This window comes from Rosa rugosa, chromosome 1 (assembly GCF_958449725.1).
Source record: "Rosa rugosa chromosome 1, drRosRugo1.1, whole genome shotgun sequence".
NCBI classification, from domain to species: Eukaryota; Viridiplantae; Streptophyta; class Magnoliopsida; order Rosales; family Rosaceae; genus Rosa; species Rosa rugosa.
The window spans coordinates 47,265,937-47,280,455 of record NC_084820.1 but is presented as its reverse complement, the minus strand read 5'-3'; the positions used below and the strand labels follow the sequence as shown (position 1 = coordinate 47,280,455).

Sequence of the window (14,519 nt, the reverse complement as noted above, 5' to 3'; positions counted from 1 at the left end):
GGTCAACTGTAGTCACTTGCATGTTTTCTTGGTTGACCGATGGCGTGATGACTGCAAAACTTGCTTATTTTTTTACATCACGTTTGTAAATATTTCATCGATGGATGTGCGTAGATATAAGATACAAATTTCAATTTTAATTACAAATACATTGACCTATACCAATTTGCCTCTTAAAGTTGTATGACTTATACGTTGCATTTAAATTGTTGAGGTTCATTCTAAAGCAACCATGAAGTGGAAAATGAATTTGGGAAAACCAACCGTTTGATTGAGAGATTGTAATATTTTATGGTGGTTGTAAAAATTCCAGCCAATTTGGTTCTCATTTCAAATTCGATCAACTAGGTCAAACTTAGTTACTCTTACAAACCTATATTTATATATCACACACTCCAAAGAGCAACCTCTACCAATTCAAAGAAAATGGGAAAACCGACCGTTGGATGTGATTATTACAATAAATTATGAGTGTGATTAAAAATTTAGTCAATTTCACCATAGTTTCGAACCCGATCGGATTGGTCAACCGTAATCGTTTGCATGTTTTCTTGATTGACCGATGACGTGATGACCACAAAACTTACTTATTTTTTTACATCACGTTTGTAAATATTTCATCGATGGATGTACGTGGACATAAGATAAATATGTGTGTGTGTCTATATGAATATGTAAACACACACACAATATATATCTATATATATATATATGTACATATATTATATCTATATATATATATATATGTAAACACACACATATATATATATATATATATACATACAGGCACACAAACAAATATATGTAAACACACATATATATATATATATATATATATATATATATATATATATATATATATATATATATATATATATATATATCCATATATATAGAAATATGCATGCAGACACACAAACAAATATATGTAAACACACACACACACACACATATATATATATATATATATATCCATATATATAGAAATATGCATGCAGACACACAAACAAATATATGTAAACACACATATTTCTATATATATGGATATTGTGTTTACATATATTTGTTTGTGTGTCTGCATGCATATTTCTATATATATGGATATATATATATATATATATATATAAACACACACATGTATATATATCTATAAACACACACATATATATCTATATAAACCTAAATATATAAACACACACACATACATATATATATATATATATAATTTTATATAATATATATTTATTTGCGGGCTTTTACGGGCCGGGCCGGGTTTCTAACCCCTAAACCAAGCCCGGCCCTCTACCCACCGGGCCGGGCCTATGGCGGGCTTTTTGGCGGGCCGGGCCGGACTTTTGGCCCTGCGGGCCGGCGGGCCTCCATCGGCCCACTAGGCCCACGGGCTAAATGATGACCCCTATGAAGGAATGGATGGATTTCAAAACTTTTTAATTAGTGCGGAATTAGTTTAACAATTAAACTACTAACTAAACATAAAATCCATTCCTTTAACCCATGATCTTGGCTTATTGTGATATGTATATAAACATAGCATGCATAGTAAGGAAGAACAAAGAGGGAGTTTATGTTCTACTCACCCTTGGAGCGTGATTTTAATCCGATCCAAGTGAACCACCAAAGTTCCTCTCCTTGATCTCTCCTTGTGTGTGTTTCCTCCACCTTGAAGCACCTTGGATTAAGAACTCCTTCTTGTACTCCTTCTTGTGCTTGTAATCTTCTCTTTGATGTAACAAGTAAAGCCACAAAAGGATATGGCCTCTAAGGATCTTCACCAAGTGAATCAAGAGATGAAGAAAGATGAAAGAAAAGAAGAAATTATGCAAGTGTTCTTCTTTCCTTTAATTTCTGTAATGGACCGAGAGAGAACTCTTTCTCTCTCTCTCTCAAATCTCAAATCTGAAAATAATAGTGTGGAGACACCCTTATTCTCTTTGTCCATGCTTTCACTTTTATATAATAGGAAATAACTCCAATTACTAAAAGAAAATATTGACTTTCATAAAGCCAATATTTTGGCTGGTCCATACTTGTTATTGGGCACTAAAAATGTGTCTTGGGCTTTCATTTAAATCTCATTTAGTGAAGCCCAAGTCCACACCAAAAACCCGACAATCGTTTAGGCCCAATAGGTTCGGTTTTACCCGAAAATTCTAATTATGTCCAAATAATAAATCTAATTAATTATTTGGTCATAACCAACTCTTGTTTAATCTTCTTCATATACAATCTCAAGGATCCACTTATATGGTGTGCGATCTCTTAGGTTCTAATTAACAAGGCAGTGAAGTTTATAGAAACCATTCTATTTTGTTTACGAATCAAAAACTCCATTTTTGATTCTCCCTTGTTATTAGGATAATAAATGTTTATTAATCCTCGGGGACTTCACAAGTCATGAGTGACGTCTTGCAACATATCATGACTACCCTAGTTAATGTAGAATGACAAAGAACCTATTCAATTGGAATTACAATACAATACGGTCCTTCTCTAACACTATGTTCTAAATCACATCATCGGGGTATGGAATTGATATGTCAATCCCCTAATGTGATTTTCATTCTTATGTGATTCTTAGAATGTGATTAAAAACTCCTTTTTAATCTCATTCAATGCTTTGGCCAAAGACTCATTGAATCACATCTTTGAACATACACATTATTTACTTAAGGATAGAGATTCCTTATTGTACACTCACATGTCTCCATGACCGAATTGATTATACCAATGAATGCATCTATTATATCCATTAAGGGACACAATATTATTGCATCATCAAGAGATAATCCATTCACTCATAAGACAACTATGGTGTCTCAGGTCAAAGGACTAATTTGTATTATTGCAATTTAGAGTTCAAGTTTGACATGTAAGTAAGACTCCATACAAGAACTCTAATGATCGCGTTCAGTGTACTCTTTAAGTTAAGAGCACCCACATACTTGTATTAGTGTCTCTACACAAATGACAAGAGACATATCATCCTCCATATTGAGCATACATAGTATGTGCTAGTCTTTCCGGATTATCAATGTCCAAGTGATAATCCTATGACTAGGAACCTTTTAGGATAAGAGTGTGAAAGAGTAAAGGTCTCACACATCTAACTCTTTAGATTACTTTCTCTTTAACTCATATTCCTTGGACCTTGTTCAATCAAATATTAAATATAAGCAATGAACAATAAACTTGCCCTTTTGATTAATAATAATTACAATAATAATTACATCAAAATGATTGTTTTAGGACACAATTCCTTCACCCTAAGCCCATAAGTATGTTTTTTTTTTTTAAAAAAAAAGAAAAAAAAAAAGGAAGAAGCCCTGTTAGCCGATTAACTAATTCCGCTATCAATTTCGGGGACGGATCGGTAGCATCTTAAATTATAGTTAAGATTATACTTCAATTTTTGTCCATTAGATTCGTATGTAATTAAGGGCTGAGATTAAACATTTTATTTCTTTGTTTTCATGTTTAATTTAATTTAATTAAAATTGACTGATTTTTAATTAAATAAAAAAAGTAAATTGAAAACAAAGCCATAGCTGCCCTGAGGATTCAAAAAGGATTAAGGTAGATGAAGATGCCTCCTATTACGTCTTCTTCATCCCTTGATGGAAAATCAAAAGGGATTGAAGAAAGCACAGGCCATTATCATACATATCTAAACTAAATAATTATCACCAAACCATCTAGTTAAAACCCCAAAACTAGAGCATATTTGATGCTTTGCTTATATGCAACACAAACGCATACAAAACCGGCCTGCAACCATCAACAAAACCTACCATATGCTAGATGTTCGGCAAATTCAATCCCAGAATATAACGTAAACTTTTGCATCATAAGTATGAAGGCGAACAAGGGGTGCGCTGATTAAAGTCGAAGTGAAGACGGAGACGTAGTCGTTAAGGTGGTGAGGACGCCAATGATGGCGGAGGTGGCGAAGAGAACAACTTGGTGGGTGGGACTGTTGGGTGAAGGATTGGCGACTACGCTCTCTCTGGCAACCGGCAAACAGTTTTTTTTTTCATTTTTCATTTAAGTTTCTAGAATTTAAAATTAATTAATTAACTTTAATTAAAGATGCAAGAGAAAAATATAAGATTTAATCTCAGCCCTTAATTTCGTACTAATCCAATGAACTAAAATTGAAGTATAATCTTAACTATAATTTTGTATGCCATTGATCCGCCCCCATCAATTTCTCCTTTAAAGGAACTTTCACAAAAATTATGTGTTGCCACTCATTTTTTTCCACTATTTCACTCAGACTCTCCTCTTTCTCCATCTCTTCCAAACTCTCCCTGATGTGCCAATTCGGGTGGGTCAAATTATCCATAATATCACTTTATATGAACTACTTTTAGCAGGCTAAACAAAAAAAGTTATGTGTATATTCTAGAATTTTCAAATAAAAGGTTTAGGTGACAGAAATAAATTGGCCTTCTCATGCAAATGTTTTACTTTTTTTTTTTTTTTTTTGGTGAGACAGAAATCTCTCACGTAAATGTTTTCTTTGACAACAAGCAGCTTGGGCTTTGGGACTGCGGCTTGTTGCTCAAGAAAAAAGCTTCTTCTCCTATCTTAAACCCTGCACTCTAAAACCCTCACATCGCCTCTCAATTTTGTCTCTCACTCTCTCTCTCTCTCTCCCCGTCTGAGTTGTAATTAAGCACCCAAAATTCATGGCCACCGCAGCATTGCTCCGTTCACTACGCAGTCGTAATGTTGCAACCGCCTCCCTCTCTGCCTACCGCTCCGTATGTCTCACATTCCTTTCCATTTCCCTACTTTAATTTTCCTCTTCATAAGCTAGCTCTGACTCTCGATTATTTCTCTGTTTCATACGCTTTTAGAGTTTTTTGGTTGTAGAAATGGTTAAGTAAATGATTTAATGTGTTTTCTAAATACCCGCCTCTGACATTTTTCATTTTCTTTTCTTTTCTTTTTTGGATTTGATTGGGTTGTCGATAGCTATGAGCTCTGAAATTTGGGTTTTCCTTCTGACTACCACATGATTGATGCTTAAAAAGTTTTATGCTTTATATATCTTATTGAAGATTAGATATAAACCCAATAAGTTATTGCATAGCTAGCTTGACAAATTTCGACCCAAAGTGTTTCTTAGCAATTCCGTATGGTGTTTAGAAATTTTTTTTTTTTTTTTTGACAACTATATGGTGTTTAGACTTTGGACCTTTAACTTGACAAATTTGTTGTAAAGGGTTGTAACTTAGACTAGTTTCTCTTTGAAGTTGTAAAAGAGGGGCAAGATGATAGACGATATTACATCGACGTGGTTCTAGTCATGTAATAAAGACATGAGATAGTAGACATTGATTTAAAGTTTGAAGTTTATATGACACTTCAATATGAATCAAACAGTTGTTTGAAGCAGATTAGTCCTATGTTTGTTTCTTTCTTTTGCAGTTGAATAACACTGTCAAGTCATCGCCGCATCTGGGTCACAAGTGGACAAGTTTGGCAAGATCTTTCAGGTACTTTGGACATGCCTAGACCGATTAGTAATTGAGCATTTTTTTTATTGTTTTGGTTTGTGTATTGGCATGAATTTAGTGATATCTTGTGCTTTGAACAGTTCAAGACCTATTGGCAATGATGTGATTGGGATTGATTTGGGTACAACTAATTCATGTGTTGCTGTGATGGAAGGAAAGGTAAAGGCCAGTGACATGTTCTTATTAATTTTCTGCACGAATACATCGTATATGCTACTTTTGTTGCATGTGGTTTATGTCTCATTGTGGATTTTTCACAGATTCCCAAAGTTGTTGAGAACTCTGAGGGTGCTCGGACCACACCATCAGTAGTTGCCTTCAATCAGAAAGGAGAGCTACTAATTGGTACTCCAGCAAAACGTCAAGCGGTCACCAACCCATCGAATACAGTTTATGCAGCCAAGCGTCTGATTGCTAGGCGCTTTGATGATCCCCTAATACAAAAAGAAATGAAGATGGTTCCATATAAGATAGTCAAATCTCCAAAGGGAGATTCATGGGTTGACATCAATGGGCAGCAGTACTCCCCAAGCCAAATTGGAGCCTTTGTTCTTACAAAGATGAAAGAAACTGCTGAGGCTTACCTAGGAAAGTCTGTGTCGAAAGCTGTGATTACAGTTCCAGCTTATTTTGATGATGCTCAGAGACAAGCGACAACTGATGCCGGAAGGATTGCAGGCCTCGAAGTACTCAGAATCATAAATGAGCCAACTGCTGCTGCACTATCCTACGGTATGAACAGCAAGGAAGGAATAATAGCAGTGTTTGATCTTGGTGGTGGAACATTTGATGTATCCATTTTGGAGATATCAAATGGTGTTTTTGAGGTAAGCATGCATGGTTTTTCCATTCAGTTAAGTTCTCTCTTCCTTAACTTATTACTATAATTTGGAAGCTGTCAATAAGAAGTCTCTCTTATGACTTATCTAGGTGAAAGCAACCAATGGTGACACATTATTGGGAGGAGAGGATTTTGACAACGCTTTGCTGGACTACTTGGTGAGCGAATTCAAAAGGACTGATGGGATCGATCTTACGAAAGATAAGCTTGCCTTGCAGAGGCTTCGGGAGGCAGCTGAGAAGTCTAAGATTGAACTTTCATCAACATCCCAAACAGAGATAAACCTGCCCTTCATTACAGCTGATGCTTCAGGTGCTAAACATCTGAACATCACCCTGACCAGGTCAAAATTTGAAAGTCTGGTAAATCACTTGATTGAGAGGACAAAGGCTCCATGTCAGAATTGTTTGAAGGATGCCAACTTGACAATTAAGGATGTGGATGAGGTCCTTCTTGTTGGAGGAATGTCTCGTGTTCCCAAAGTGCAAGAGGTGGTGCAAGAGATATTCGGAAAAAGCGCAAGCAAAGGGGTCAATCCTGATGAGGCAGTTGCCTTGGGAGCAGCCATCCAAGGTGGTATCCTCCGTGGTGATGTTAAGGAGTTGCTTCTTCTTGATGTCACTCCTCTATCACTGGGCATTGAGACAATGGGTGGTATCTTCACCAAGCTGATTGCCAGGAACACAACAATTCCAACAAAGAAGAGTCAGGTCAGTCTTCGATCAAAGCCTTAAAAAAGTTTATTAAGATGATTGCCCTGCAATCGTCTTGCCCTGGAATATAATTTTATTGGTTTCACATTAGTTATCACAGAAGTTAATATGAAGTGGGACGCCTAGTTGACATGATTGTGGTTGTGCCTTTTCCACTTGCAGTCTCTATTTACTTGTTTAGCTACCTAGCTGTAAACTTTAATCTAACTTGCTTGCCAAGTCTTTGAATCTTGGTCATAAATTAAGTCCCTGATCAATATGCATTTTGGCCTCTCCAGTTAGCCTTGAATTTCAATCGCGCAAACTGCACATGTTGCTGAAAGTATTTGCATGTTACATTCTTACATACCTTGTGTCATGGACTGTGCTCCTTATATGTTTCTGCAACATTGCAGGTCTTTTCGACAGCAGCTGACAACCAAACCCAAGTTGGTGTCAGGGTGCTACAAGGTGAGCGTGAAATGGCTTGTGACAACAAGCCCCTGGGAGAGTTTGAGCTCCGAGGCATTCCTCCAGCACCAAGAGGCATGCCTCAGATTGAAGTCACATTTGATATTGATGCCAATGGCATAGTTACCGTTTCTGCCAAGGACAAAGCCACTGGTAAAGAACAACAGGTTACTATCAACAACACGTCAGGTCGGCTCAGTGAAGAGGAAATTGAGAGGATGGTCAAGGAAGCAGAGATGCACGCTCAGAGAGATCAGGAAAGGAAAGCTCTCGTTGATCTCAGAAACAGTGCAGAGACCAGCATCTACAGCATTGAGAAGAGCTTAGACGAGTACCGTGACAAGGTTCCAAGTGAAACCGCTAAACAAATCGAGGATTCAGTGGCAGATTTGAGAAAGGCAATGGGAGAGGATAATGTGGATGAACTTAAGTCCAAGCTTGATGCTGCAAACAGAGCTGTCTCAAAGATTGGGGAGCACATGTCTGGTGGTTCTGGAGGTAGCTCCTCATCTGGTTCACAGGGTGGAGACCAGACTCCTGAGGCAGATTTCTACGAAGAAGCGAAGAAGTGAGTGCCTGCAGCATAAATGTATGGTTCAGGTATGAATATTTATGTTACTTTGTACTTGGAACTTTTATAAGCCACTTCATGTTATATATACTGATATCATGCTTATTTGATGTATTTGATTGTTTGATGCATTTTCATGAAAAGGTGGCAACTACAATCAAGCGAAAATGTTCCGACTCCAAACCCTAAAGTCCAAATAGTTGTTTGTCAGAAAGATCTAGTGCTAAGCATCTATGATGTTACAATTAACATATTATTTCCTATAATATCAAATTATTGTTGAATGAGGCTTTTTCCACCATGATTTTTATTTATGCGTAATTTTGGGGTGAAGGTAAAAAGTTGCATTTTGGCAGTTATGACTATTATGAGGTTTAAGTTCTTAACGAAAACAAGCAATTTTTTTTCGCGTGAATAATTTAGACGAGAAACCAACTTGTTAAAACAAAATTTTATTAAGAAGAATTACACACAAAATAGAGAACCTGTTTAAGGAAAAAGAGATTTGAGAGAAATTGTAGAGAGAATTGTAATCATATTATTGAGAATAGGAGCCCTATATATAGGGATTACAAAGTACTAGTTCTAATGTTACAAGGAATACCAATCCGTGTAGGATTGGGAAATCTAGAACCTTCTCTCCTATTGCTACTCCTAGTTTGATAAGGCACACTAAATCGATATTCCTTCAACACTCCCCCTTGTGCCGCTTCAAACTTGGTGGTAACGCTTCATCCGTTGCCTCGTTAAAAACCTTGCCAGGTAACAAAAACCCTGTGGGATAAAAATAACCCTGGTCGAAGGACAAAAAGAGCACAACACGTCCTTCACTCTTCGAGATCGAACATGTAGACATCATATCTCCCCCTGATGTCGATATCTCCCCCTGATTGCTACAATCGTGGGAGTTCGGATAACTTTCTCAATCCGATGCTGTTCACATGTTTCTCGAAGGTGGATTTAGGTAACGACTTAGTGAATAAGTCCGCTACATTATCCTCTGATCGGATTTGATTCACTTCAATCTTTAGAAGTGATTGTTGTTGCTGATTATAAAAGAACTTAGGCGATATATGCTTGGTGTTGTCGCCCTTGATGAAACCTAACTTCATTTGCTCAATACAAGCTGCATTATCCTCATAAATGCATGTAGGTTCATCTGTGGTAGACTTCAAACCACAACTTCCTTGAATATGTCTTATTACAGACCTTAGCCATATACATTCTCGTACGGCTTCATGTAAAGCAATAATCTCTGCATGATTTGAGGAAGTAGCGACAAGGGTCTGTTTTGTAGACCTCCAAGATATCGCAGTGCTTCCCATGGTAAAGACATAACCTGTTTGGGAGCGACATTTGTGAGGGTCAGAGAGGTACCCTGCATCAGCAAAACCCATCAAAACATCATTGTCGTTTTGATGGAGGGGGATAGAGTGAGGCCGGCCACCCTTGGTGATGGTGGCGGTGTTGGCGGCTACATGGCCGGCCACTATGTTATGGTGGACGGCGGCTCCATGCCAAATGGGGTCCGATCCCATTCTTCCATCATTCCTCTTCTCTCTGTAGGGATAAAATAGGCCCATATCAATCGTACCTCCTAGGTATCGAAAGATTGTCTTTACACCAATCCAATGGCGGCGTGTTGGCGCGGAGCTATGTCGAGCTAACAAGTTCACTGCGAATGAGATATCTGGTCTTGTGCATTGAGCTAAGTACAATAATGCGCCTATTGCACTTAAATAGGGCACTTCGGCCTCTAATGGTTCTTCGTCCTCATCCTTTGGACGAAACGGATCTTTTCCGGGCTCAAGACTACGACCAATCATGGGAGTACTCACAGGCTTTGCTTTATCTTCATTAAAGCGCCTTAGGATTTTCTGAGTATATGCAGACTGATGGATCAAAATCCCATCACTACGGTGCTCGAGTTCTAAACCGAGACAAAACCGTGTTTTCCCAAGATCTTTCATCTCAAATTCGGATTTCAAGTATTTAGCAGTTTCCTTCAACTCATCTAGAGTTCCAATTAGGTTCATGTCATCGACATAAACTGCTACGATTGCAAATCCGGAACTTGTTCTTTTAATGAACACGCATGGGCATATTTCATTGTTAATATATCTCTTCCCAATCAAGTAGTCACTTAGACGGTTATACCACATCCGTCTGGATTGTTTTAATCCATATAGTGAGCGTTTTAATCTTATTGAAAACGCGCTCCGTGGTTTAGAGCCACTTGATTTGGGTAATTGAAGTCCATCTGGAACCTTCATATATATCTCTGAATCTAGATCCCCATAGAGATATGCTGTAACCACATCCATAAGCTGCATGTCAAGTTTTTCGGAAACTACCAAACTGACAAGGTAGTGGAACGTTATAACGTCCATTACGGGAGAATATGTCTCCTCGTAGTCGATTCCAGGGCGTTGTGAGAAACCTTGCCCCACAAGGCGGGTTTTATATCTTACCACCTCATTTTTCTCATTACGCTTTCTAACAAAGACCCATTTATGACCAACAGGCTTTACACTTGGGGGTGTCTGCGTTACAGGCCCAAATACCTGTCTCTTTGTTAGTGAATCCAATTCAACCTGGATCGCATCTTTCCATTTAGGCCAATATGCTCTTCGTTGACATTCTTCAACAGAGCGAGGTTCGATATCATCATATTCTATAATTCCTTTTGCAATATGATATGCAAACGCATCATCAATTGCCATAGAATTTCTATCCATCATCTCATGTACACTAGTGTAATTTATGGAGATCTCTCTATTCTCTGGAGTTGGTTCTGGCATTGGAGCGTCCCCCAATGATGTCTCTCGGACATAACCATAATCCGGAATATTCTCATGAGATGGATTATTCACATCGATGATTAATGGATTATTTTGTGCCAAACTCGCTTTCTTTCTTGGGCGAGAATCCATCGAACCTATAGGCCTCCCGCGCTTCCTGGCAGGAGCCATGGGCCTAGCCACAACGTCACCATCACTGTGAGAGGGGACGTTGGCGCCATGCTCAATTGCCCTTGAGATGGCGTCATGTCCTCTGATTTTAGGGACATCAATCCTTGCAGGCACGTTTGCAGCAGGTATGTGTGATCTCGTCACTTTTACGATATCAGAAAACGCATCAGGCATCGATTCTGCTACGTTCTGAAGATCGAGAATTCTCCGCACTTCAATTTCGGACTGTGCGGTTCAGGGATCAAGATGAGACAGAGTGGGGACAGACCACGACAATTCCTGTCGTTCCTGTTGAACATTGATGTTCTTATCTCCCCCTAACGACGGGAAGACTGTCTCATCGAAGTGACAATCCGCAAATCTTACGGTAAAGAGATCGCCTGTCAAGGGTTCTATGTAGCGGATAATTGTTGGAGAATCATATCCAACGTAGACGCCTAATCGTCGTTGAGGACCCATTTTGGTGCGCTGTGGCGGCGCAATTGGCACATAAACTGCACACCCAAATATGCGTAAGTGTAAGACATTAGGCTCATACCCAGTCACCATCTGGGACGCAGAGAAGGGTTGAGTGGCAATAGGCCTCAGACGAATAAGCAGAGCTGCATGCAATATTGCATAGCCCCAAGCAGAAATAGGGAGATTGGTGCGCATTACCAATGCCCTAGCGACCATTTGTAGTCGTTTAATGGCGGCTTCTGCGAGACCATTTTGGGTGTGAACATGAGGAACAGGATGTTCAACATCAATCCCAATGGGCATGCAATAATCATCAAAAGTCTTTGATGTAAACTCTCCAGCATTGTCTAATCTTATAGACTTAATAGGATGATCAGGGTGGTGAGCCCTTAACTTAATTATTTGTGCTAGGAGTTTAGCAAATGCAGCGTTCCTTGTGGACAATAGCATGACATGTGACCAGCGTGTCGATGCATCAACCAACACCATAAAATATCTAAATGGTCCGCATGGTGGTTGAATAGGTCCACAAATATCACCTTGGATTCTTTGCAAGAATGGAATATTTTCTTTAGTGTCCTTTGCATAGGATGGTCTCGATCCTAATTTTTTGCTAAAGAGCAGGCTTTGCAGAACGAATGATGGGCTTTAGAGACAACCAATGAGGATTTTGGTTTAGCCATGAAGTCACAATTGACTTTAGAAGTAGAAGGAGGAGTCAAACAATGATCCATGGCGTCAATGCCATGTTGTTGCCGTAGGGGGTAGACGGCGCCGGCCCTAAGTGGCCGGTCTTGCACAGTCTTGGCGCCGTGAGGCGCAGGTGCATCTCCTCGAACCAATTTTTGGTTTTTACTTCTCTTCGTTCTGAAGAATGGATGTCCGTGTGAAGTCTTTAATATACGGATCATCATATCACGACCTGGGTGTCCCAGACGGTCATGCCAAAGCCTATATGTGTCAGAATCCCATAAATCATATAACATGATTGGATTCAATTACTCGAATAGTGGTTGCATACAACCCACTAGATCGACACATAAGTTTCTCTAATACTCGTTTATGTCCGTAGTCATTAGAGGTGATGCAAAGGAACTCTTGTCCATTCTCACAATGTGTTTCCACATGAAAACCATTGGCTCTTATATCTTTGAAGTAATAAAGTTCGAAAAATATGTCCATGACATGAGATAAAATAAATCGATACTTTATTAATAATAGCCAATGATTACATCAAAGTTTCGTGACCATAATCTAATCCAAAGTAAAATCAAACATTAGACAAATTGTAGTCACTCAATTCGTTCGGTAATTCCAATTAAATATGACCAGGGAAGTAGAGAGAGATGTCGGTGGAGCAAAGCTCTCTTAAGTACCACTAATCTCAATTAATTTCCTAGACATCATACTTAATTGAGTACGCCTAGAGGAAAAGAGATAATCCAATAAGTCATTTTATTGATTAAGGCATAATTGCCATTACATAATTCTTGGAAATTAAAAGACTATTCTAAATAAAAATCTGCGGCATTCTATCTTCATCGCCAGATTTAAAGTCTTTTATAGCTCGATATATTACCATTGATCAGGTACTCCATAAAATACCATGAAGAGGATGCTCTCTTGATTGAGGTGTATTGACACAATACATATGGTCCCTAGAACCAATGGCGTTGGAATAGTGCAATCATGGCCAAAAATGGCGCCATGGTGTCCAACCCTATACCCTCAACGTCGTGACTCCTATGGTCATGTTAGGGTTTTCTCAATCAATTTGTTATTTTGTGTTTTTCCACAAGCATGCATAAATAATATGATGCAGAGAGCCTCCGAACAATATTTCATAACTCTTTCAAAGTTATAGTGAAGCAGATATTATTCCATCGTGCTTCTATGTTCGGAAAGTTGTGAATGTTACTAAAACGTTCACTAGGCGCAACCCAAAGGTTGTTAGCGTTATCCTCATTCATGTACTCAAACTGGAGGGCCATCTTCATGTGGCGCTTCATCAGGGTAAATGCCCTGGAATTTTCTATCTCAGTTTGTGAGTCTTGAGCGGTTCCTTTAGAACAGGGCTCTTGGATTGTAGACAAATAAATATCCCGTGCCCGTAGAATCCAATGGAGTAAAATCGAGCTCGTTCAAATCTTACATCCTGAAAGGAAAGCAAGAACGTATTAGTTTCGGAGTCAATGCTTCCACGAAAACTAATATAAGATTTCTGAGCCTTAATGCTACCAAGAAATCGATTTCCAAGAATATTTGGATTAGACCGAAACAATGATGTTTAAATGGTCAAAATCTATGCTCACGAACGCTCTTAGTCCGTAGCTTACGGACGCTCTTAGTTCGTTAAATCGATGCTTACGGACGCTCTTAGTCCGAAGTCTTACGAACGCTCTTAGTTCGTTAATTGCGTGAATCCCCACGATTCCGCTTTCTCAAGAATCGAACCCACGTTATAAGAAAGGTGGGATGTAGAAAAAGGGAGGTTGCAAGTCCCCGAAGAAAAAGAAGGAGAAATTCGGAACAGATTCTCTTCTGAACAGCTTGCACTTCGATTGGTGTACCGGTCTCAAAACAACTCCGATAAGGCTGAAATTCGGAGGTCAGATGGAAGAGACAGAGACGAACAACTTTGATGAAGAAAGGATTTTGATCTGAGGTTCTGAAATAGACGTTTCGGGGCTTGCAAGCAGACGGATGTGCACAGAAACGGAAAAAAGGATGCAGTGGTTGTGCGTTGGTGCTGCAGGGGCAGCAGACGTGCGGCGGTGTGCAGGGGCGGCAAGGATGCGTGCGCAGGGGCACGTAGGGGAGGCTAGTGTGGGCTAGGAGCTGCGGTGATGAAGAAGATTTTTGGGTTTTTGGTTTTTGGTTTGTGGTTAGAGTCGTGCTGATAACGTGTTTAAGGAAAAAGAGATTTGAGAGAAATTGTAGAGAGAATTGTAATCATATTATTGAGAATAG

The 14,519-nt window shown here is 39.0% G+C and overlaps 1 protein-coding gene across 1 annotated transcript; it reads left to right on the top strand.

Annotated features, from left to right (window-relative positions):
• The first annotated feature begins 4,650 nt into the window (after positions 1 to 4,650).
• On the top strand, positions 4,651 to 8,329 carry LOC133739362 (heat shock 70 kDa protein, mitochondrial-like). Its single transcript, XM_062167142.1, has 7 exons — positions 4,651 to 4,784; positions 5,455 to 5,522; positions 5,624 to 5,702; positions 5,804 to 6,370; positions 6,474 to 7,094; positions 7,493 to 8,147; positions 8,263 to 8,329. Exons 1-6 carry the CDS (start codon positions 4,710 to 4,712, stop codon positions 8,117 to 8,119), a joined length of 2,037 nt encoding a protein of 678 aa, XP_062023126.1. The 5' UTR covers positions 4,651 to 4,709; the 3' UTR covers positions 8,120 to 8,147; positions 8,263 to 8,329.
• The last annotated feature ends 6,190 nt before the right edge of the window (positions 8,330 to 14,519 follow it).

Bases quoted from the DNA above. Each gene is read 5' to 3' on its own strand.
- LOC133739362 (XM_062167142.1), top strand. From the start codon at position 4,710: ATGGCCACCGCAGCATTGCTCCGTTCACTACGCAGTCGTAATGTTGCA. The intron at 4,785-5,454 runs GTATGTCTCACA...TTTCTTTTGCAG, and splicing joins CCCTCTCTGCCTACCGCTCC to TTGAATAACACTGTCAAGTC. The intron at 7,095-7,492 runs GTCAGTCTTCGA...GCAACATTGCAG, and splicing joins TTCCAACAAAGAAGAGTCAG to GTCTTTTCGACAGCAGCTGA.